General features: G+C 39.9%; 2 protein-coding genes across 2 annotated transcripts; one reads left to right on the top strand and one right to left on the bottom strand.

The window, feature by feature from the left end:
* The first annotated feature begins 1,962 nt into the window (after positions 1 to 1,962).
* LOC118406934 (glucose-6-phosphate exchanger SLC37A2-like) lies at positions 1,963 to 18,106 on the top strand. Its single transcript, XM_035807338.1, has 18 exons — positions 1,963 to 2,116; positions 2,964 to 3,045; positions 3,203 to 3,275; positions 3,622 to 3,700; positions 4,225 to 4,360; positions 5,302 to 5,381; positions 5,990 to 6,156; positions 7,276 to 7,352; positions 7,887 to 7,979; positions 8,358 to 8,459; positions 8,882 to 8,972; positions 9,469 to 9,531; positions 9,999 to 10,084; positions 10,500 to 10,554; positions 11,140 to 11,213; positions 12,756 to 12,834; positions 13,376 to 13,497; positions 16,086 to 18,106. Exons 1-18 carry the CDS (start codon positions 2,004 to 2,006, stop codon positions 16,164 to 16,166), a joined length of 1,653 nt encoding a protein of 550 aa, XP_035663231.1. The 5' UTR covers positions 1,963 to 2,003; the 3' UTR covers positions 16,167 to 18,106.
* A 559-nt stretch (positions 18,107 to 18,665) lies between these two features.
* Positions 18,666 to 22,733, bottom strand: LOC118406913. Its single transcript, XM_035807311.1, has 5 exons — positions 22,567 to 22,733; positions 21,166 to 21,257; positions 20,361 to 20,515; positions 19,474 to 19,693; positions 18,666 to 18,927 (listed from the first exon to the last, which is right to left on the bottom strand). Exons 1-5 carry the CDS (start codon positions 22,682 to 22,684, stop codon positions 18,790 to 18,792), a joined length of 723 nt encoding a protein of 240 aa, XP_035663204.1. The 5' UTR covers positions 22,685 to 22,733; the 3' UTR covers positions 18,666 to 18,789.
* Positions 22,734 to 23,615: the final 882 nt, after the last annotated feature.

Genomic DNA, 23,615 nt, shown 5'->3' with positions numbered 1-23,615 from the left:
GGGTGGAGGTCAAAGCTATAACCATGTGTAATTTGATGAAAATGTCAAAATCAACCTAGCTTAGTCTGTCGGCAAAATTTGCCGAAAATGCAGGAAATAGCATTTAAGAGGGTCTTGATTTTTAAATTTTCCCGGGGAGCATACCCCCGTACCCCCCTGGGATGCGTCGCGCCTTCGGCGCTCAATGTACTGGAACAATATAGTTCAATCCCCCCATAAGAAATTTGCTGCCGCCGTCTCTGTGGCGGACCGGGAACTCTGCCTCCGTCAATTTACAGATGTCATGGGTATTGTCCCTGTCATTCCTCTGGGTTCTGGGCATCATTTTTCTTCTCACATTGTCATTAGTCGGATATTTTCACCCATTGATATAACTACTCTAGCGTTGTACAAATAGGAATGCACGCACGTCAATGTTACTGTTATGCTCTGTAACTCCTTCTGAATTTACCGTTAAGCGTTACCGGGCCTCCTGAATTTACCGTTAAGCGTTACCGGGCCTCCTGAATTCACCGTTAAGCGTTACCAAGACCCCCCCATGCAGACCCTCTTATAGTAGCTGCACATTGATTGGTTAATCCAAGGACGTTATATTGTCCTTGGTTAATCCGTTATCAATGTTTGATGTATGGTAATATTCATTGTAAGTTATCCGGTATGTAACGTTACATCATTATGGCCAAGCGTTTCTATTTCTATTTCTATGCTGTACTGGGCAAAGCCCCTTTTAGGGGCATCCCGCCCAGGCGTTCATCACAAGTTGGAACCGAACTACTTATACTCGGCAAAAATGAGTGCGAACGACATATTCAACCTATCTATCTTGTTTCTGTACGCGATCATCTACGCGATTTGTACATCATTTGAAGGATCAACACTGACAAAGCCAGCTGGGACTGAACCACTGTGACTTTTACATATTTGCGTTTATAGTTGAAGTAATGAATATAACATTCACGGATGCATTTGCATTGAGTGATAACCATGTTGTTGAAATGTGCAACTAAATTTTTTAGATTCATTTTTGTCACACACGGTCTCACCGTTTGTAGCTACTCTCCAAACACCGGTTTGTTTCCGGCTCTTAATGTTTACCCTTTTTTATGCCCATTTGGCTCAAAACAATAACTCAGTTTGCCTTAACAGATGATTCATTAAGTCTTAATTATGATGACGGTTGCGTCAAACCTTCTATTATTGACTAAATTTATCTTTTTTCCTCTACAGACCCGTAACGTTACCACAATTAAAATCCGATATAAAGGAAATCGTTGAAGAGTAGCCTGATTTAATCGCGCTTCTCAGGCTACCAGCTTCGGATGGCGGAGTTTGCGTTACACAGACTAGTTGAAGAGGTTCATCAGTCACGTAAACCGATATAAAGGAAGCCGTGACTTTTGTACTGTTCAGTACTCTGTCTTCCAATGCAAACTCAGTGGATACTGATCACTTGTAATCATTCATTAATCCGTTGATTCACAATTTTTCATAATGTGCGTCCTATAAATGGTGATATCCTCCCAGTAACATTCCCTCACAACATCTGCTTGAAGATTTTACCTTTGGACCCGTCACAAGACAAACACGTGACAATGTTATGATGTTCACAACGAACAAAAGGGAAGGCCCAGAAATGGAAAGAAAAGAAACAGTTTCGAAGACTAGTGTGTTAAAAATCTGTATTTGATATCATAATGTTGATGTTAGAAACCACGCAACACAATCAACCTCCTTGACACAATGAAATTCAATGATCATAGTATTAGTATCTGCAGTATGCTATACTACACACGTTGCGTCATCAGAACACTTTACTTTACAAAGGTGTAGGCGCCTCAAAGTTAACAAACACAAGAAGACAGTATGGTACACATACGATAATAAATATCACTTTTTAGTATAGAAAATTAAGTAATCACAGAAAAATCTCCATCAATTTTATTTCAGAATCAGTCTTTTGTGTATTTAATGATTAAACGTATAACAGATCACCCCCTAAAAACATGTGGACGGGTCCACGACCTGTTGAACAAGACAAGATGGCGGTCCGAGGTCCACCCGGCGTTCGGTTCCTGCAGTGGCTCGGTTTGACGCCGTGTTGGGACAGACAGAAAGTGTAAGTGGACAACTTTCTCAGTTTTTCTGGTAGCTAAGAAAATGTTTTACTATTTGACGAAGTTTTGATGAAATGGACATCCATTTGATGACCCATTTTGGAAGATTTGTCGGTGACACGCCGCAACAAGTTGCCCCCCTCCCACGCAACAATATGTTACAAGCATAAACGTGACATCTACAACTAGTACAAGACGAAGTCAAGGAAATAGATTTGTCCACTTAACACCAAATACCTGCTTCTGCCATGACTTTATTGTAATTCTTTCTTTCGTAATCCATTGCTACATCTTTTTGATTTTACTTGTTCTAGAAATAAATTTATTATGATCACAGAAACCAAAGGTCAAGTGCTGTTCTCACAATCACATGTTGACCTTTGAGTTTTAATGAGTGATGTTTTGATGTGATGTTACCTCTGATACTACACTTAAGGCGTTATCACAGTTGATTAAGCTTATAAAATATGCTCTTTATTGATGTACCACCATATGGAGTCAAAGTTTCTCTTTTTCTCGAATTAGAAGTCATATCTTCATTATTTAAAATGTTGTATGGAAATGTATCTTAATCAATGCACGAATTCTGGTCCTAAAATGATGCCATTAAGTTTTTACACACTTGCATTCAGACATTCACAAATAAATAGTAAGCGATTACCTTACCTTAGTTAGTACTACTGCAAAACATACGTTTACTAGAACGTGTACTCAGTACCTGTATTTCTCATGTTATGTTAGTGTCTGTAGCCTCACATAATGACTATCAATACTATTATCTAGAGTCCTAGACTATGTAAGATGCTTGCCTTCATCATTGATCATTATTGCCCCCCTCCTTTTCCCCAGTTACCAGCTCTGGACCCTGTTTCTGACGTTCCTGTGTTATACCAGCTACCACCTGTCACGGAAACCTATCAGTATCGTCAAGGTAACACAACATTTTGTTTACTCGTTGTTGTTGTTGCTTCTTAGTGCACATGTACCTACATGTACCCAGTATTCAATCATAGCTCTGCCTAAGAATACTTAAAATCAACACTATTGCAAAAACTTGCAACATCAATTTTCTCTCTTTATTTCACCAGAACGAGCTCCATAAAAACTGTAACACCACCGACCACAACACCACAGCAAACTGTTCCTCGTGGAAACCTTTTGGTGAGTAACAATCTACTGTAGTTTGTATTGTTGCTGATGCGATCAGTTTGTGAAGGGTTTGATCTTTTGTCTCTACTCTTTGTAAATAAACCATCAATGGTGATAATAATTATAGATATTGAAAATGTATATTCCATACTTCAATACTAATACGTAAACAATTTTCAGTTAAAACTGTTTTGAGCAATTTAAAACGCAGCCACTGGCACTGTTTTTTTATCATTCGTGCCATGTGGAAAATAGCTGCTGAAGAATAATACAATTTTGACTAAACTAGTGTTGCTAGTAGTGGATCTTGTGTCTTTCAGTGATGTTGTTCTTAAACAAGCAACCTGTGTGTTTCCAGATGGCAGTGACTATGAGTCCCTGTTTGGAGACCTGGACACTGCCTTCCTGTTTGCCTATGCAGGGGGCATGTTCTTCAGGTAAAATATAGCATGTTTGTTAGAAAATCTTTTGTGACTAATGCACTGACAATAAAATAATCTTTATCTTTCCTTCCTTATGCAGCACACATGTTGTAAGGGGCAGTAGATAGATTGTGTGAAATCTTATACTGTACATGTGTTCCTTATCCCCAGGGCTGTTATACAGGGAGTTTTGACCATATTTGTTGATCGTTAGGGAGATGAGCATATTATTCACTTGAAAATCTACCATTGGAATCACATTGGATGGGGCTTGGGACCCGACAATACTGGGCGATTTCATGAAATAATCCTGAAAGTAACAGGTGTATCACTGCTAAGAATGTCATTTAGAGCTGACAGACTCTTTGGCTATTGGTTTTCCTGCCGTGTGATGGGTATGAAGGCTTTTTGGATTAAAGTTAGGTACGAGTACATGTCCATTTTAAAATGGTGACAGTTTGTTCTGCTCACATGATTCCTTGAGGTGAATCGTTCACTTCTAGGATGTATATTTACAACTATTTCTACTTTTTCTGCAGCGGCCACATTGCTGAACGCAGTAACCTGAGGTACTTCCTGGTTCTGGGCATGCTCAGTAGTGGCCTGATGACGGCACTGTTCGGGCTGGGGTACTACTGGAACATTCACACTGTGGCCTTCTTTGTTATAGTACAGGTATGTCATATTCACATATTCACTACTGGAACATTCACACTGTCGCCTTCTTTGTTATAGTACAGGTATGTCATATTCACATATTCACTACTGGAACATTCACACTGTGGCCTTCTTTGTTATAGTACAGGTATGTCATATTCACATATTCACTACTGGAACATTCACACTGTCGCCTTCTTTGTTATAGTACAGGTATGTCATATTCACATATTCACTACTGGAACATTCACACTGTGGCCTTCTTTGTTATAGTACAGGTATGTCATATTCCCTACTGGAACATTCACACTGTCGCCTTCTTTGTTATAGTACAGGTATTACATCTTCATTTGTTTGTTCCTTCATTCCTTCCTTCATTCCTTCCTTCATTCATTTATTCATTCATTCAGTCATTCAGTCATTCAGTAAATGATTCATTCATTTCCTCACTCACTCACTCATTCATTCATTTACTTTATACAGTGAAACCTTGCACCTTTAGAATCCAGCACTATGAAATTCAACAACCATTTATTTTTCCTACATGGTTATAATTACTTACGTGACTAGTATGAAGTCTCAAATTTCTTCCCTGCTAAATTTGGATTTTAGAGTCATAGTGAAACAACCAGAGGGGCGAGTAGAACAGAAAGAAACAACATCCCGACTCCCGGGATTCGAACCCGCGCCGAACCCGGGCAGCCGGATCACAAATCACGACTGCTATTGCTGTCGCCACAAAAGCACTAGTGCCCTTGGGCAAGGACGATAGGCAGTACTTGAACACCACTGTTACAATAGCCTCATAAAGAAATATGAAATAACAAGCCTATTTATTTTGACAAATTGAAAAAATGGAATATGATTGTTTTTATATAGATAAACGGCAAGGCTGCCGTACATGTATTTTTGGCATCACTTGTCATATTTTCTCATTTGTTACCCCTGCCCACCCCCAGGCTGTAGCAGGAGTGGTACAGGCCACCGGCTGGCCAGCTGTGGTCACCTGCGTGGGCAGCTGGTTAGGAAGGGCAGGTAGGTCAGAGGTCAACTGTTGATGTACTTCTGGGCTTAGCTATCATAAAGATTGATGCAAGGAGAGCAAATCTTTTTATCAATGATAATTATTGTAACTGCTTTTAGATAAGTGCATAACACTCTACTATTGTAGAATGGAACTCATTGCCACCAAGTAATGTAAGAGGATGCTCACTAGATAGCTTTAAAGGTATATTACGGAATATTTGAACAAAACAGAAAGTAGCTTTTCCTACTTTTTCTTTAGATTGTTAGTTCAATCAACCCTATAGCATTGCATACCAATGTTCAGGGAGAGATGCTGCGACATTATAGCACCATGTAAGCATGATGTATAAAAATTGTGATCTTCCAACAAACAGATGTTCTATACTTTTTCAAAGTTGAGTGCAAATTATTCCGTAGTATAGCTTTAAACAACGACAACACTTTCATACAGTCAGATGCGTTAAGACTAGGTGCGACAGGTCGTTCAGTGTAATATTATACAATATAACTAGCTGCTACTGCACCACATGACTGCAAAGCTTGTGTTTAGAAGATTCAGTCATAGGGAGAAACGTTTAGATGATTGTTATTAAATAATAGTATGTAACCATCCCGTTCCAGACGAGGTTTCATCATGGGCCTGTGGAACTCCCACACGTCTGTAGGGAACATCCTGGGCTCGCTCATCGCAGCCGCGTTCGTGTCGGAGGCCTGGGGGCTGTCCTTCATTGTTCCCGGCATCATCATCGCTTCTGTAGGGGTTATAGCCTTCTTCTTCCTCGTCACAGGTGGGTGGAGTTATCAGTAATATTAGCACAAAAGATGGCTTATACTAAGTTATAGAGAACACCTGTCAGACAGGTGGCATTGCCCTCTTTTTCTGCAGTTTGAAGACAGATTGATAGGGGGCATAGCCTTCTTTTTCCTAGTCACAGGTGGGTGGAGTTGTTAGTTTTGTCGATCCTGACTGTCCATCACAATTAGCAGTTCAACCAATGATAACATCACCACATCAGTGGTTTGACCAATGGGAGAGGCAGCATGTCTAGTGTAGTGGGCAGCTCTTGGAGAACACCTTTGCCCTCGCTATAGGTGAGGAAGAAGAACTTTATTGCACGACAACTGTAGAGGAAACAGTGTTTGGCAACTTGTACATACAATACATACAGAACAGAGCACTACATGAGTTACTAGTATCTACAAATCTAAGAGACTAATCTCAGGGCTCGAAATACTGGGTGCATGTGCACCCAGGTGCACCCAAAATTGGAACTGTGCACCCAATTTTTTTTCAGTGGGTGCACAAATATTTTCTTAGGTTAATGTATGGATAGATATTGAGTATACTAGTATACATCATATTCTTGACATCTAAGTGTTAGAAAGATAATAAAAATGTCTGTCATGTTACTTGTTGAATGAATTAAAAGAATTTGATAGCTTATAACCAAGTTTTGTTATTAGTTTTTTTTTTTTACATTCTACTTAAATTAAAGTGGTGCACCCAAAAAATCTTTTGTGCACCCAGTCTTTTCAGCTGGGTGCACCAGTGCACCTAATCCCAAAAATGAATTTCGAGCCCTGAATCTATATGATCAGCAGCATACAAGTAGAAAGAAAGCTTCTGTCTGAAGACAGACTGCATTTACAGATTCTGAATTTTATCACAAAGACAGCAACCGTCTAAAGAACAGAATAGAAATTCTGTACCCTAGGCTATAGAGATGTGTATTCACCTGTTTTGAATATTATTGGTATGCAGCAATGATGTGGTATGTTCTAACTTACTGACAGATGATTAATGTTATGATTTTGTGTTAATGAAGAAATAAATATGTTCCTAGAGCAATTTCCTTCATAGCTCCATGTCTGAAGTTGACTTGTATGCTATGTTTGTTCGTTCACAGAACCAAAGGAAGTTGGGATAGTGATGGAAAAAAAGAGCAGGACAGACAGCTACACAGTACAAGCAGAGCAGTCTACGGTATGTTTGTGTTCATTCTACTTTGACTGGATTACTTTAAGTTGTATTAAACAATACATTTTTGTGCCTTGTGACATATCTGAAAATGATAGATATACCTAACACCTAGAATGTGCTTCTCAGTATTGTCCATGAGTACATGCAGTTGTATATTGTAAGCTTACAGATATTTTTATCACCAGGAGCAGAAATCATAGGGAATCTGTTAGATCTGTAACATTCAGGAAGTGTTCATAGTCCAATAAGTTTGTTTCTTGCAAAGTACTGTATGCAAATTCATTTACTTTCGTAGGGGTTTTATTTCGTGGTGGGAGGGAAAAGATGTTATCTCTGTGTTTTGAATTTTGTAGTTTGGCCACTCTAATGCACAGTATTAATACATTGGGAATGCATGATCATGGTGTCATGAATTCCCAGTGGACAGATAGTCGACGAAAATATTAACATGGAACCACCATGATTAATAGTAGTCTCTGATGATAGTCCTAATTTCTTAGTCTAGTAAACAGAATTAACACCACTGCTCACTCACAGCAACATATTCCCATGTGGCAGCTGTGCAATGGTGATGAGTCTGAGACTGAGACTACCGAGGTGGTTGACGAGGGGGCATCGTTGCCAGTAGATGTAATATTCCCATTGTTGTTGTTGTAGTTGTTGTTGTAGAAAACTGGTGGTAGATAGACGGTGTTGGCTGTCCTCTCTATCCTGCTTCTGGGGTTGATATTCAAGACTTTTGTGACTAAAAATGTGGGGAAAAACAATCCTACTTATTTCTGCAGACTGCAATACAAAGCTGCGCTGCTAGATGTCCCCAGTGATCCATTGCCATATGCATCTTATCTCTACATTTCGTGTGCATTTTTCTTTATTTTATTTTATTTCATTACATTCTTTTAAACAATAAAAATGTTTGCACCCTACAGAGGATGGGGTTAAGTTTTTGTGTTCACGTTAGATTGTTTTGGTAACAGTTTGTTTATTTGTTTGTTTGTTTATTTTCAGCATGCCGATTCAGAGCCATTATTGGGTGAAGAGATCAAGCCACTATCAGGAGGACCTACAAACCCAAAAGCCATCAGTTTTTTGGGTGCTCTCAAAATTCCTGTAAGTTGTTCACTAACTGTACAACAACAAAAAGGTCTTTCATTAATTAAGTACCATATACATGGTTATGTTTGTGAAGATTATACATCCAGGAATTATTATTATTTATCCAGAAGTAGAGATTCAACTTTCATCTTTTCATATACATGGTTGTATGTGCTGAACAGCCAAACCAATAAATATATAGATAAGTACAGATATATTTTCCTTTCTACAGTTTTTCACGCATAATTTATTATTGCATAAAATATTATAGAATAAAAGACATGCGTTATGAACGTTTTTGTCATTAATTCTGCATAATTCTATTACACTTCCATTGAATATTCTTTCAACCTATTATAATAGAAATGCAATACATAGAATACAGGAATCAAATACAATACTTGTTACTTAACTACATCTTATTGTCTTTCCTGTAGGGAGTAATAGAATTCAGCATGTGCCTGTTCTTTGCCAAGCTGGTCAGTTACACCTTCCTCTATTGGCTGCCTAAGTACATCAGGGATGAAGGTAAGGGCATTTGTTTCAGCATTTCTGATTGGTTTGTGCTGCCTTTGAATTTTGTGAACCAGGTGATCCCCACTGTTATTGTCTTGTTGCCTCTGTGAAAAAAAGAGACTGAGGTTATTTTTAGGCAGGGTTGGTCTGTGTGTCTGTCTTCCTGTTTGTCACCAAGATAAACCAAGAACAGCTGGCTGGATGGTTTATGTATTAAGTTTGTTGGTAGGTTGCTATCTGATAAGCATTTTAAAATGTAAGGTATGGTTGAAAACTTTTTCTTTAATTTTTTGAAGCGGTCAAAAATTGATGCACGTGCAGATGTCATCCATATAATCAAATCAACATGGCCTAAGGCCATAAACTAGATAAAAGGTCTTTATGCTTTTAAGTTTTAACAAATATGCAACTTTCGCTGACATAGAAACAAGATACTGTGAACCACCTTAAGTAGTGTTAACTTGTAGAAGAAACCTTAACCCATTTACTGTATGTTCATCACTTTCAGAGGACTACAGTCCCTCAGTGTCAGGAGACATGTCAACTCTCTTCGATGTGGGAGGAATTGTCGGTGAGTTTGAAAATAAAGAAAATTTTTTTTGGCAACACCTCAGAGGTGGAGTCATTTCTAGTGTCATGAATAACAAATGAGTAAGATAAAACCTTTGTACCCCTGATTGATTGCTTTTATCAGTAACTACTCCACTTTAATTTCATTTTTGTTTAAGGATTATATGGTATTGTAAAGAAGAGAAGATGTTGTTGTGTTTGCCTACCTTTTTTTTCAAAGTTCTTTCACTGCGTATCCTTAACTGTAAAGACATCTTCCCGATTATACAATGTATAATGTATCAACTGAACGCCAATCCCTCTTAGTATCCACTTGTAAAAGTAGTTAATAACTTGTTTTTTGCTTATTTGAAGGCACTGCAAGTCTTAGTGTAAATCTAATTAGTGTAAGAGATTTCAGTACTTAGAAACAGAAGAGATAGGTTTTGCTGTTCATGTTTGGATGTTCTAATGACCTATTTTCCCCAGGTGGTTTCTTGGCAGGTACCATTTCAGACTTTACAGGGGGGAGAGCCACGTGCTGTGTGGTCATGCTGGTACTTGGGGCACCTATGGTAAGACTAAAATTCTTCATTATGTTTTGCTACACACATTGTATCTGTAGTTGACTGCAATTTAATGGGATTAAAGTTCTTGTGATTTTGGTGTAGTGTTTTGCTGTATTTTTCAACTAGCAGAACAGCTTCTACCAGACTTGCTAATGTGCAGGGATATTATTGACTTATAAGTTTTATTGTAAGGATTCTTAATCTTATGTAAGGACTATATTTTCTATGAAATTGTTTTCTTCTGCCAACTTTTCAAGATATATTTAAAAGAACAATGAGTTTGACACAAGTAGAATGATTTGTATGAAATAAAAAAAGAATTTACAACTATAACATGATACATCATAATGTAAAGATAAAGGAAACAGTTACTACTGGTAAAAAATAATGGATATTACATTATTTGTTCATCTTCTTTCAGCTCTACGTTACCCAGGTTGTCTTTCAAACTAAACCATCCACCTCAACAGCTATAGGTAAGTTTATTTATTTTGTAAAGTCTTGAAGCAACTCTGTTCTGAGACTCACAAAATTTGCAGCAAACTTTTTTATTAAGTTTTTGCAGGCTTAGAGTTTGAATGGACATTGTGTTTTAGTCCTTTGTTTTGGCCAGCACAGTATGAAAAGGCCATGTATTTGCAAAGTTATATTGGCTTATAATTCATTCATTTAAAAAAGTAGTTGCTAATGAATTGTTCCTTCCCCTTAGTTGTATGTATATATGTCTGTTTATTTGATTGGTCAATGTGGCTTTCATTCTGATTGGTCAATGTCGGGTGGCTTTCATTCAGATTGGTCAATATCCTGTGGCTTTCATTCTGATTGGTCAATGTCCTAAGTATCTCTCATCCATGTTGAATCAGGTCATTTAGAATAATGACCACTGGAGATTCATCAGTCACCCTTTGTGGCACTTTTTATGACATTACAGCATCATAACTGATCATGATATAAAATCGGGACTTCTGATTGATGGCTACGTGCTAATTTATTCTAAATTGTTGAAATAGGAAGTTTTGGTCTGAATATGCAGTTATTCAGACCTCCGTGCTGTCCAACAGGTATGCTTGCAGCCCTGGGTTTCCTGGTGAACGGTCCGTATGCACTCATCACTACAGCTGTGTCTGCAGATCTGGTATGTACATGACTGAGTGTCTTACTAAGACTGATGACAAAAGACAAGCTCATAATACAGTGGCGGCGGCACCGGGGGGCAGGGGGGGGGCGGCTGCCCCCCCGGAAAATATGTTGGGGGGGCGTCGCCCCCCAAAAAAAATCAAGCTGAAACCTTGTGTATTTTTTTGATGATGGAAATTTCATAAAATCAAGCTAGTCTAACAGCATAGGTTACCCCTAAAAATGCAAGAAATGGCGTTTCAGAGAGTCCCGATTTCAAAATTTCGCCAGACCTCCCTTGTGACGACTGCGTCTTTGACGCAGGACAACATGTTGCGGGAGCGTTGCTCTGAAAAATCTTTTAAACCAATAGAAATTGTACTATCGTACTTAGCTTAGTTTACAAGCAGAATGTGCCACTGAAATTCAGGAAATGACGTTTCAGACGGTCAAGATTTAAAATTTTCTCCGGACCTCCCTAGCGATGACTTAAGCCTCCGGCGCTCACAACGACATGGTGAAAATTTGTGCGTGGTAGCTTAGGTCATCGCCCTCAAACATCTTTTTCTTTGACAAAAATGGCATTTAGCATAGTCTGCAAGCAAAACTTGTCCCTCAAAATACAGAAAATGTCGTTTCAGAGGGTGCAGATTTCGAAATTTCCAAAGTCCAACCTTGCAACAGCTCGCACCTTCGGCACTCGAAATCGTGAAAATATTTTGTGGGCATCGCCCTCGCTAAAACCATGTGTCTTTCTAACAGAATTGCCATCAAACTTAGCTTAGTCTGGCAGCAAAATTTGCCCGTCAAAATGCATGAAATGCCGTTTTAGAGGGTCTAGATTTCAAATTTTCCTCTGTAATACTGTAGTATGCATAGTCCCACGTAGTCCTACGCACTGAACTGTGTGTAGTCCTGTGGTTAGTAACCTTGCCTCTGGAGCAAGAGGCCGTGAATTTGAGTCCTGGCTGTGTCGCTCACCTGACATGCATGCTACTGGATGAGTTGCAGTCCTTAGGATGGGACATTAAGCTGTGGTCTACTGCTTATTGTGCTGGTTGGAAAGAGCTAGGGGAATTTTCCCAGTACGATGAACCTGTAAATACTGTGCATTTCATCTGTTTTCTCTGTGACATGAACACTGGAAGAATAGCTCCTCAGCAAGCTAAACTTTTCCTCTTTGGCCTTGATGCAAGCTATAGTTATTACAATAACTCGTAAAATGTATTACTGTAAATGCATTTAAGTTCGCGGGGATTTAATTTCGCGGTAGCGGGTAAAAGGACTTTTCGCGGTGGATTTAAATTCGCGGTAACACCATAGACTGCAGTCTAATACAATAATAGAAAAATGTTTGCGGTGGATTTAAGTTCGCGGTGAAGTGGTCACCGCGAAAACCGCGAACATTAATCCACCGCGAACATTTCTGCATTTACAGTACTTTTTAGCAGCATTTTTTTACAATGTAACGTTAGTATTAGTTGTACAGATTTAACAATTTACTACCAGTGTATGTGTTTGCAGCAGGCTATGTACTAATAACATTTAACTTTCTCTCCAGGGAACACATAAAAGTCTGAAGGGGAATGCCAAAGCCTTGTCCACTGTTACAGCCATTATAGATGGAACTGGATCTATAGGTAAGTACAGGATAGGATAGGAGTTTATCAATATCTAAGTTATCATTGTTTGATTAGATGTTAAATTTTGGCATGGAGTTTCTTTTAGTTAGCTAGTCTAGTAAATGTACACTGTATGGAAAATTAGGCCAATGAAACCCTACATTGTTCACATAATTTATTTGTTGCCATGCATGCAATTTTGAAAATCATATTGAAGCTTCATATTGTGTTGAGAAATAACAAACATCTGTTGTAACTCCCACAATGCTGAAATAGGTAAATATATTAAGGACTGCTTTGTCATAAGAAAAAATGCCGAAACTCATAATTAGCCCCACTCGATTGTTATTCAATATCAATGATTTAGGCTAGCTCTTATTGTTCTAGAAATTAGGATGCAAATTTCATTCAATATTCATAATCTGCATATGTACTAAGTTTGATACTTGTTTTAGTAATTAGGATGATAAGTTTGTTTCTTCTTTTTTTTGCCATACATTGTACCGTGTACGGTCGTTGCGCAATAAAGTTCTTCTTCCTCTTGTTCTTCTTGTAACAGGTGCTGCGGTTGGCCCACTGTTGGCTGGTATCATCCTCAACAAGGCAGGAGCAGGCCAACGTGCTGCCCAATGGGACAACGTCTTCTACATGCTCATGGCTTCGGATGTACTGGCCTGTCTGGTAGGTTTAAATCTGAGTTGACTGTGTGTAGCATGTAATCTCCAAGTAGATCCTACGGTAGCATAAGATAGTATCAAAAGCTGGCAGAGGAGTGAAGCCGGCTGAGGAGTGTGTTTGGCTACATGGTAAAAGGACACCTCTTGACTGACTACACTCCTTGGCCAGTTTGGTACTATCTTATGCCATTGTAGGATCTGCTTGGAGATAGTGTATCATTGATCTATCTGTCACAACTAGTTGTCAAACTCACCTCTCAGTTTGATGAAATGACATGAAAAAAATATTGTCTTTATATTATAAGAGCTTGACATGAGGCAGATTGCTTACAAAGGTTGATTAAGTCTTCGGAATTTTTTTTTTTCGCTCACTCACTCACTCATGGCAGGGTATTGTCGCTCTCTTTGAGGAACCCCTCCCTTGAACTGTTCCAGACTCTTCTGCATCTTGCAGTCTGTGGCCAGGTGGGGCCTAGGTGTTTCTGCAGGCTGTCTCTCCCCCTGGTGCATGGCCTCCCTCTGGGTCTCCTCCATTCTCTGGGAGTCCACTCCGTGACCCGTAGTGTCCACCTGTTGTCCTGTAGCCTTGCTACGTGTCCTGCCCAGGGGTGTTTAGCTGTGTTTACTGCTGTGATGATGTCTGTAACTCCTGTCTGGAGTCGGATCCAGGAGTTTCTTTTCCTGTCACGGAGTGTGATGCCTAGCATTACCCGTTCCATTTTCCTCTGAGCAACTCGAAGAATCTCCATCTGAGTAGTGGTTAGTGCCCATGTCTCGCTTCCGTAAGTCATCACTGGGAGAATGTACTGGTTAAAAACTTTTCTCTTAAGTCCTATACTCACCTTATGGCTTTTCATGATGTTGTCCACTTTTCCAAAAGCTGTCCATCCCAGTGTGATATGTCTCTTGATCTCTGGCAGGAGACTTCCATCTTCTGACACTTTTCTTCCTAGGTAGATGTAGCTTTTAACCTGTTCTACTCCTTCTCCACTTATCACTACTGGAGCTTTGTCTACATGTTTGTTATACATCACCTTGGTCTTCCCTAGGTGCATGTTGAGACCTACTGGCTTGCTAGCATCATGTATGTCTTGTAGCATTTCTTCCAGTTCTTGTGGTGAGGTTGCCACTAGGATGATGTCATCTGCAAATAGGAGATGGGACGGGTATTCACCATCAATGTTTATCCCTCTTTCCTCCCAGTTGATCTTGTTGATGATGGCATCCTGGAGACTGTCACCTTGCCGTGCTCCTCTTTCCATTTTGATCTTTTCACTGTCTTTATGGAGTCTGAGGGTGGATGTTGCTCCATTTAATAGGTCACGTATAAGAGTGATGATTTCTGGGTCAACACCTTGGTGTTCGAGTGCTGTGAATATCGGCTCAAATTCGATGGAGTCGAACGCCTTTTCATAGTCCACAAATGCAAAACATAGTGGAATTTTGTATTCATTGGCCTTTTCCTGGAGTTGGCTGACAACTTGGATGTGATCAATGGTGGAGAATTTAGACCTAAATCCAGCTTGTTCTCGTGTTATGTGTTGGTCTAGAGTCGTCATCATTCTCCACAGAAGGATTTGCGAGAAGACTTTGTAGATCACTGACAGCAGTCTGATTGGACGGTAGTTTTTGATGTCATTTGTGTCGCCCTTCTTGTGGATGAGAACAATGGAGGCATTTTTCCAAGCAGTTGGAACTTTGCCCTCCCTCAGGCATTTGTTGAACATCTGCGTGAGCTTATTTACAAGGGGTTCTCCTCCAGCCTTCAGGATGCTTGCTGTAATGTTGTCATCCCCTGGGGCTTTGTTTAGCTTTAACCGTTGTATGGCAGCTCGTACCTCAGATGGCATGATTGGAGGTGTTTGTTCTGTGTTTTGTTCATTACTAGTTGTATTTCCTGTGGTGTTAGGTGTTTGTCTTGTACTGTACAGGTTTGCGTAGAATTCCTCACATCTTTTTACCATTCTGTCAAGGTCGTGGATCAGTGTACCATCTTCTTCCTTAAGAGTTGTCATCTTATTCCTGCCAAGGACTTGTTTCTTTCTGACAGACTTCAGTCCTCTGGAGGCTTCCAGTGCTTCTAGCTGCTCGTTCTCATTATAGGCTGCAATCTCTCGCGCCATGTTCTTTCTAATAGTCTTGCAGATCTTTGTGTATTCACGATTTTGTGTGTTGGTCCCGTCTCTTTTCATATGTTGTCCTTGAACCCTTGAACCTTGAACGTGGACATCAGGGATGTCATCACGGGTCGCAATGGATCCTTCTTCTCCACTCAGACTTATCTTGATTGAACTCATGATGCCATTTTTTTACTCTATTGAACTCATGTTGCCATTACTCTATTGAACTCATGATGCCATTTTTTTACTCTATTGAACTCATGTTGCCATTACTCTATTGAACTCATGATGCCATTTTTTTACTCTATTGAACTCATGTTGCCATTACTCTATTGAACTCATGATGCCATTTTTTTTACTCTATTGAACTCATGTTGCCATTACTCTATTGAACTCATGATGCCATTTTTTTTACTCTATTGAACTCATGTTGCCATTACTCTATTGAACTCATGATGCCATTTTTTTCCAGTTCCTGTTGAGACTATTTGTGAAGGAGATGAAAGGCTGGTGTGAACGTTGCTGTAAACCAGAGGCATCCACTGTTACGTGACAACTGGAGTTGGTCGTACTTCCAAATCAAGAAGATTCAGATGCAACTTAGATTTATATACAAAAATAAGACTTAATCTTTATCATGAAGAGGATTTGGATATTTTGATATGTGTCAACTTTGAAGGTAGAGATTGAAATCTGGCAAAATTGCTAATTTTCTATTTGTACTCAACTGAATGTGTAGATCCCAAAATTCATAGATATTCCTTAAAGACACATTGTTCTATTTTGATTTCAATTGTGCACTGAAGGATGCACATGTGAAACCCAATGGAAATATAGCTAATATCCATAACCAACTATATACTCCACCCACAGAAACACATTAGAACCTAATTTAGAACCTGCCAGCCTGCTGTCTGCTAAATGCAGTATGCTCTCCTAGAAGAGATTGGTTGCCATAACATAGGGATCACAGACTGGCAACAAGGATACGTTTTGGATATATGTCCTCCATAACAAACATTGGAAACCCTCTGACTAGGGAAAAAAGGGAGGATACACACAGGAGATATTCTCTTCTATGGGGTGTGTTTCTTCAGTGTATCCCCTGAGTTTCAACTATTGAAATGAGGCTTGGAATAAGATTAACTTGAAAGTCAGGATTTATGAAAAGGAGGCCATATGCACCCTAACGCATTTGTAGCATCCTGATCAAAGTCTGTGGATGGAGACTCCCATTGCAACATTGGAATTGGCAACTCCAGACAGATTGGGATTCCTACCCTGACAAAACTTCAGATTTTTTGGCAACACCTCAGGGGTGAGGCCAAGGCTCATATATAATTTGTTTCTGTTGCTTAATCCTGTAACCACTGAATTTACCTGAATTGTAGAGACGTGGTCTCTACAATTAGGAGCAAATAGGCGTTAGCCCTTGGTAACTTTTGCTATCTTTTCCTCGATACTGCTTTTAAATCCATTGGTTGTTGAAATTCTGATAAAATTCAGTTCCAAAAGGCAACCTTACCATGGAGGAGATTTATCGTAATCATCCTGGTTAAACATTAGATCATCATGGATGCCATTTGTTTTGTTTGAATCTGCAATTCTATTGTTTAAAGTCATCCAGTCTGGAAGTCAAACTTCCTTTAAATACCTAAGTTCAACTTGCAATTTTAGTATGAATTTGGAGAATGGTTCATCTTGTGTAAAAGTAAGGGCAGAAAAAAGGGAAAAGAAACTAGTGCCTTGAGGGAGGGAGATATTGTGACCACAAAATTTTCAACAGCCTCAATGACTACATGTAGATTATGCTTAGCAGAAACTTCAACCGTGATGCTTTATAGTTGAATACTGTAAATGCATTTAACTTTGAGGGGATTTAATTTCGCGGTAGCAGGAAAAGGGACTTTTCGCAGTGGTTTTAAGATGTTGAAGCATCTTAGACTCTACTGGCATGAAAAAAAAATGTTCGTGGTGGTTTTAAGTTTGCGGTGAAGCCGCACCGTGAAAACCGCAAACATTAAACCACCACAAAAGTTTCTGCATTTACAGTAATAAGAAATTAAAGTATTGTCGAAACTGAACTCAATTGTCACGTACATGTAGTATTTTTTAGTAATGGGCAATTCTTACAAAGACGTAAACAGATGTACCTATTACTAGTATTCTTTATAAAAAAAAGCCTGTGGAACAATCAAATGGCTGTCTTCAACCTAAAATGTCTTGAAAAAAATTATAACAATAGCATTCTTGTGTATGTACTAGGTTCCAGACAGCCTTTAGAAATGTTAAATATTGGTGACAGTCGTACCATGTAATCTGATTCAGATCTCTCAGTTATGGAGAATCATAGACAAATAATTTCATATTAAGTAGAGTTATGAAGTTACAAACAAGAACACTTTTCTTTGTGTTAATGAGCTGTACATATACATGTATGTCATTGGTTTGAGGAATTAAGAAACAAATTAAAGTTTGTTAATCTGGAGTCACTTACTGTTGTAACTTCTGAACTGACTTGTGACAGCTTAATTGGTAGTATTGCTTTAAAGTGTTCAGACTTGGTCTTGTAGCCATACCATCATGAGATTTCAGCTACATGTTTATCTACAATGCTATAATGTAAGTGTTACCTGCCCACCCAGTTTAGCGTACGCTGGGGAGTTTGTTTGAATTTTATTGCTCAAAAGGTGAATTAGAATGACAGAAGCAGGCCTGTTCTTATAGCAGACTGGACCCTGTTACCTCTAAGCTGACCCGTGAAAAATGGCTTGTTGTTTAATACAACCAGGAACAAATGGACTATCTGACTAGTTTAAAACCCTTGGTTGTAGCTACAATTGTGAAATCCATTGAGAGCAAGCGTTTGCTAGTGATTACCTGAAATACATCACTAAATCCATGTCAATGTTTCATAACCATTTGTTCAAGAACATAATACCATTTTGAATGTCTCCTGTCAACATTTATAAAACTATTAAAAACATATTATCCTTTCATCCTGCCAAGACATCAGCGTGAATTAGAAATGATTCATGAAATACTCTACACATGAATCATAGGTAGTACTTTATTGACGATTAATCAGCACCATCTCATTAAGTACGTCATTGAAAACTGTGCTGACGTCACGCCAATTGACGTCATTGAAAACTGTGCTGACGTCAGTGCCTGGTTTAGCGCCTCTTGCCGAAGAGCCAGCCGCCCCCAGTGTCGTTAGGATCCACCCACTCCTTCACTGCCAACGTGATGCCGATACAGGCCTCCTCGTTTCCGTTAGCGTCTTCAGCGATCAGCTTCAATTCGTAGTCACCCTGCGACAGAGAAAAAAAGGTCTCTTATATCTCCGTAAAATATTTTTCTTGCTTATTCTCTTTTTTAATTCCTTTTCTGAAGTCCTCACTGATTTTGTCCAATGCACTTGTTCAAACGACTCCCGTTTGAAGCAACTGACACGAATATAGCAGGAAACTACAGACAGGAAATGAGATGACCTATTCTGGGACTTTTGACCTAACTTCGTGCAGGTGTCCCTGGCGAAGATTACATGTTAAAACTAGGTTCTCTACTGCATCTAAATAATTACCGGTATACAAGCAAACAAACAGATACACTCACACCGAAAACAAATTGAGGACTGTATGTGAAAGACCTTTTAGAATGCAGAACTACCTCACTGGTACGTCGATGAAGGTTAGACATCCAGGTAATAAGATGCACCACAAAGCAGTTACTCAAACAACTGGATATGATTTAGAACTGGACAAATCATATCTAGATGCTTGTCAATGAGTAACTTCTTTAGGCGTAACTTACTGGTATCATGCTAAATGTGGAAAGAAAGTAATCTTTAAGCCCACCTCCGCAAGGAAAGTGATCAACCCCGCTTCGAGGTCCAACAGGTCTACTTCCTTGTTCCAGTTGGTGATGGAGTAGGTCTTGGGCGCGATGATGCCCTCACACGTGCACTGGTCCTTCGGGATTCCCTGGTTCATCGCCTCCTCGAAACAGGTCAGTTCACCCGTGGTGTCGTTGATTGGCGTGTTCTGGTCCAAAATGTTGCAAAGTTCCCCGTAGTCGCTGAAATAAAAGAAAATAGAGATCATTCAGCAATTAGATACCCACCACCTACATTTGACATGTGTGAGATAGTTGCCTAAGTTGGGCTTGGTAAGTGTTTGAGTTATATGCTATAGGCACCTCCATTCAAAATTTCAGGTCATTTGGATTAAAAAAAACCTGGGCACAGAAGCCCAAAATATACATTTTTGGTCTAAAAATGCCCAAAAAAGTGCTATAAAATCAATTCTGGGTAGAACTTGAGATGCCTCCATATCTATTTTTGTTTAGAATACATTCAACTGCATGTGTGCCAAATTTGGTGCTTTAGGCAAATTTTCACAATTTTTCAGCTATGCCCCTGGACTAAGTGACATGATCCAGTGAATGGGAAGATGACCGAAAATGCAAACTAGTTGTAGTACAGAAAGTACAGGTCAGAGGTGGTTTAGCTAGTTATAGTTTTTGATCAAAAATGGCAGTCCAGGTCATATACTAAGGATCGGAAGCTTCAAATTTATGGCGAGTTGTGGTTTCGCTCGGTCTGTCGAAGTTTTTTTGTCTTTGCTAGTCGCGCTCACAAGGCATACGTGAAACTCTGAACATCTCACTGAGTTAGGACATCTTCGAACCCATGTTTCTGATTTGCTTTATGATTGATGCATATAAAAAAGAGGATAACTCCCACCATGTTCCCACACCGTCCAGTCCTATCGTACCGGAGCTTGTGAGGCCGAAGCAGCCGATCTGGATGGTGCTGCCGGCCCCACCGAGAAGCCAGATGGTTCTCCAAGCCTCCACCCTCCCGTTGAAGGGCCTGGTGATGGGCTTTGTCACTTCAATCTAGTCAAAAACATATCGCATGACTGTATATCGCATGATGTATGTTGTCAACAAAATCTCCGAGTTAAAGCTATGTCAGACTGAGGTTTCTACTTTGTATGGATGTATGTCGGGCCTCTAACCAGCTGTCATCCAATCGGAGAACCGGATTTACCTAGAGAGAACAATTAGGCGGTTCTCTGATTGGGTGACATCTGGTTAGAGGACACGCCTACAAAAGTGGAAACCTCAGCCCTGTTTAGTAAAACCTCCCAAGGCATATTTCATAGACCGCGGGCGAGTCCCTGCTCTAGGTGAATGATGCAAATGCCCTCCCTCGGATAGGACGTTAATTGGAGGTCCCGTATCTGGGGAGGGCCATACCCCGGGCACGTAAAAGAACCTGCCACATGTGCGATGGTGCGATGTAAGCGGATCAAACCATTTCGGCCAAATGGGGTAGGGAATTTCCCGAGCACCCACGTAACCCCTGCTTCGCCTTTTGAGTCAGTGAAGTCAAGCTTGCCCAAGCTTGATGTTTCTGACTTAGGGAGAAGAGATGCTGCTACAGTTATCGCTATGGGCCGCTCTTCATCTTCATGATGGTAACATCAAGTCCTACGAACCTAATTTTAAAAAAATATCAAAGGCAAATTGAGCTGCCTACTCACCTCCATGTCATAGATGGTAATGGTACCTGGCAGTTCCAGGTCATTCCTGCTGAAGGTGAACTTTGGGTTCTTTATCGCACGGTTGGGGTTGCCTGGAGATTGAGAAATAAAACTTTAATTTGCCTCAAAGCATTGATAAAAAAACACCATGTGTCAAATCGGCTTTGCAGTAAAAAAAACTGAATTGCGCCGCTTTAGAATACAGTGAAACTAGCGCAACGTTGTCAATACGACATGAAACTGTTTACGGAATTACAATATGTACAAATAACATCTAGATTACAATCAATATAGATATGTTAGTTTCGGACTATCACAATTACAAGTAGATCTCTGTTCGAACATGTCAACATCAATTTTACAGTCCAGTACGAATTGCAGTTCAGTTCTATAGGCCGTCACTGATGAGTTTAGTCAGTGTAGGCTTAGCACTCGTCGAATGGCGCCTCGTTGGCCCTCAAGAACCACTCCTAGCAACAGTTAAAAGACGCAGACTGCAGTGGTTCGGGCATGTTACCCGACACAACAACCTGGCCAAGACGATCCTCCAGGGCACGGTGGAGGGAGGGCGTCGGCGTGGACGACAACGGAAAGCTTGGCAGGATAACATTGCTGACTGGACGGGCCTCAGCCTACAGGAGAGGTTAACCCTGGCTAGGGAGAGACGAACCTGGAGGCAACTCTCTATCTTCTTGGCTACCTTGTCCCCCCAACGACCTGGAGGTCAAGGGACTAGGTAGGTAGGTAGGCACCCCTGGTTCAGGAGTATTGGCAAGGATATCTTATACTTTCTTTCTTGGGCCACAGATGCGAGTACGTCGTGCGAGGGACTGTTAGGACACAACAAATTACCGACGCACGGTAACATCTCCATCACAAGACAACTGAATTTTGCAAAGAAGTTTTATTTGCAAGTTCATATCCCAGAGGATAATTGCAAGTACATGGTAGAAACATAGGGAGCATACATGTGATAATGGATAGTGATAAACATTATTGTAAAAATAGAGTAATTGAATACTAGTGTTGGCTATTTCTAATAGCTAAACAGGTTGGGCCTGACTTCCTTTTGGAAGCAGACTGAGGAAGACGAAAACCCCCGAGTGTAGGTTTTCAGCTACAATCGTTTCGTGATCGTCAGTTTTGTCATTAGATTTGTACTCTTTAAGAAGTGACCAAAAGCCCGAAGAGTTGTTACCGCAGAATGAATTTAGTTGTTTAAGAATCCTTTGTGCTCTTTCTTGATTTTATGACTGTCAGAAGAATAACTACAAGTCAAAGAATGAAAGTCGAAAAGGAATGTCGACCCCAATTCACACGACGTTCATGTAGTAACGTTAGTTATAAGTTTACCAACCAAATCTTTTTAGTGTGTTTCAAAGTAGAATTCTTATTACTTACTTCCACAGTCGAAGACCACAATGTCGTCAATGGGGCGGGCGAGATGCCCGAACTGGTAGTGCTCGTCGTAGTGCTGCGCCCCTACCAGGGCTAGCGTGGAGAGGAGTAGTATCAGCATGGTGTCCTGACGGTGTCCTGGCTGCAAAACACTGCTGCTCACGCATAACGTCGGGTATATATACCACTTGTGTTTGATCAGGCAAGGACACTCTTCTGCCTGGGCTTTGCAATATTTACCAAAGGATGTGAACTAAGTTAAAATTGTATATTAAAGCAAACAGATAAATTTGTAGGAACGGAAGGTTCCGAAGGTACTTAACTTAGTGCATGTGCACATGTCCGTTAGTTTATCCTAACGGTACCTTTGCAATTTTGTACAGTGCGGACACATTAACCGGCAGCCATACAATTTTGATGTCGACGTAGCATTTACAAGCAGCCTGTGATAAAACCAACCGCAGACAAAGATCTAACGCAGCCTTTTCTGTAACAATACAGATGAATTTTATTTGATATTTACCTACAACTGTCTAACGAATGCTGTCGATTTGTTATCGGACCCATACGAGAACTACTAAAATCGATTATAATCAACTCAAATATTTTTGGGGAGCATCGACATTGTCTTCATATGGTCTATGGTTGAAATCTTAGAGAGGGTGTCGTGGTGCCTCAGAAAACGTACTAACATATTACTTAAAAACTGTCGATATTTCTACCAGCTAATTTTTTATGCACATAGTCATTTTTGTATACTATTGTTCAAATATGCACACAGGTACCGGTGTGTATGTGTTCAATCTAAGATAAAATTTGCTAGCAGTATCTTAAACAAACGAATATGAACTTTACATCCGGTTATCTCAGGGACACATAGAAGTATGTAAAATGACTGACATGAATTTCCATTTCAATTTAATTTTATGGATTTTCTCATACATTGTTATGAGAGTAAGGTCATCAGTTTTGTCAGTAAGGTCACAGCAATATTTGTGACTTTTACCTTGTTATGTGACTGTTCTCATACACTATAGTCATTGAACATATCA

This window comes from Branchiostoma floridae, chromosome 19 (assembly GCF_000003815.2).
Source record: "Branchiostoma floridae strain S238N-H82 chromosome 19, Bfl_VNyyK, whole genome shotgun sequence".
In the NCBI taxonomy this organism is placed as follows: Eukaryota; Metazoa; Chordata; class Leptocardii; order Amphioxiformes; family Branchiostomatidae; genus Branchiostoma; species Branchiostoma floridae.
The sequence above is the reverse complement of the archived record's forward strand: the minus strand, read 5'-3'. Positions and strand labels throughout refer to the sequence as shown.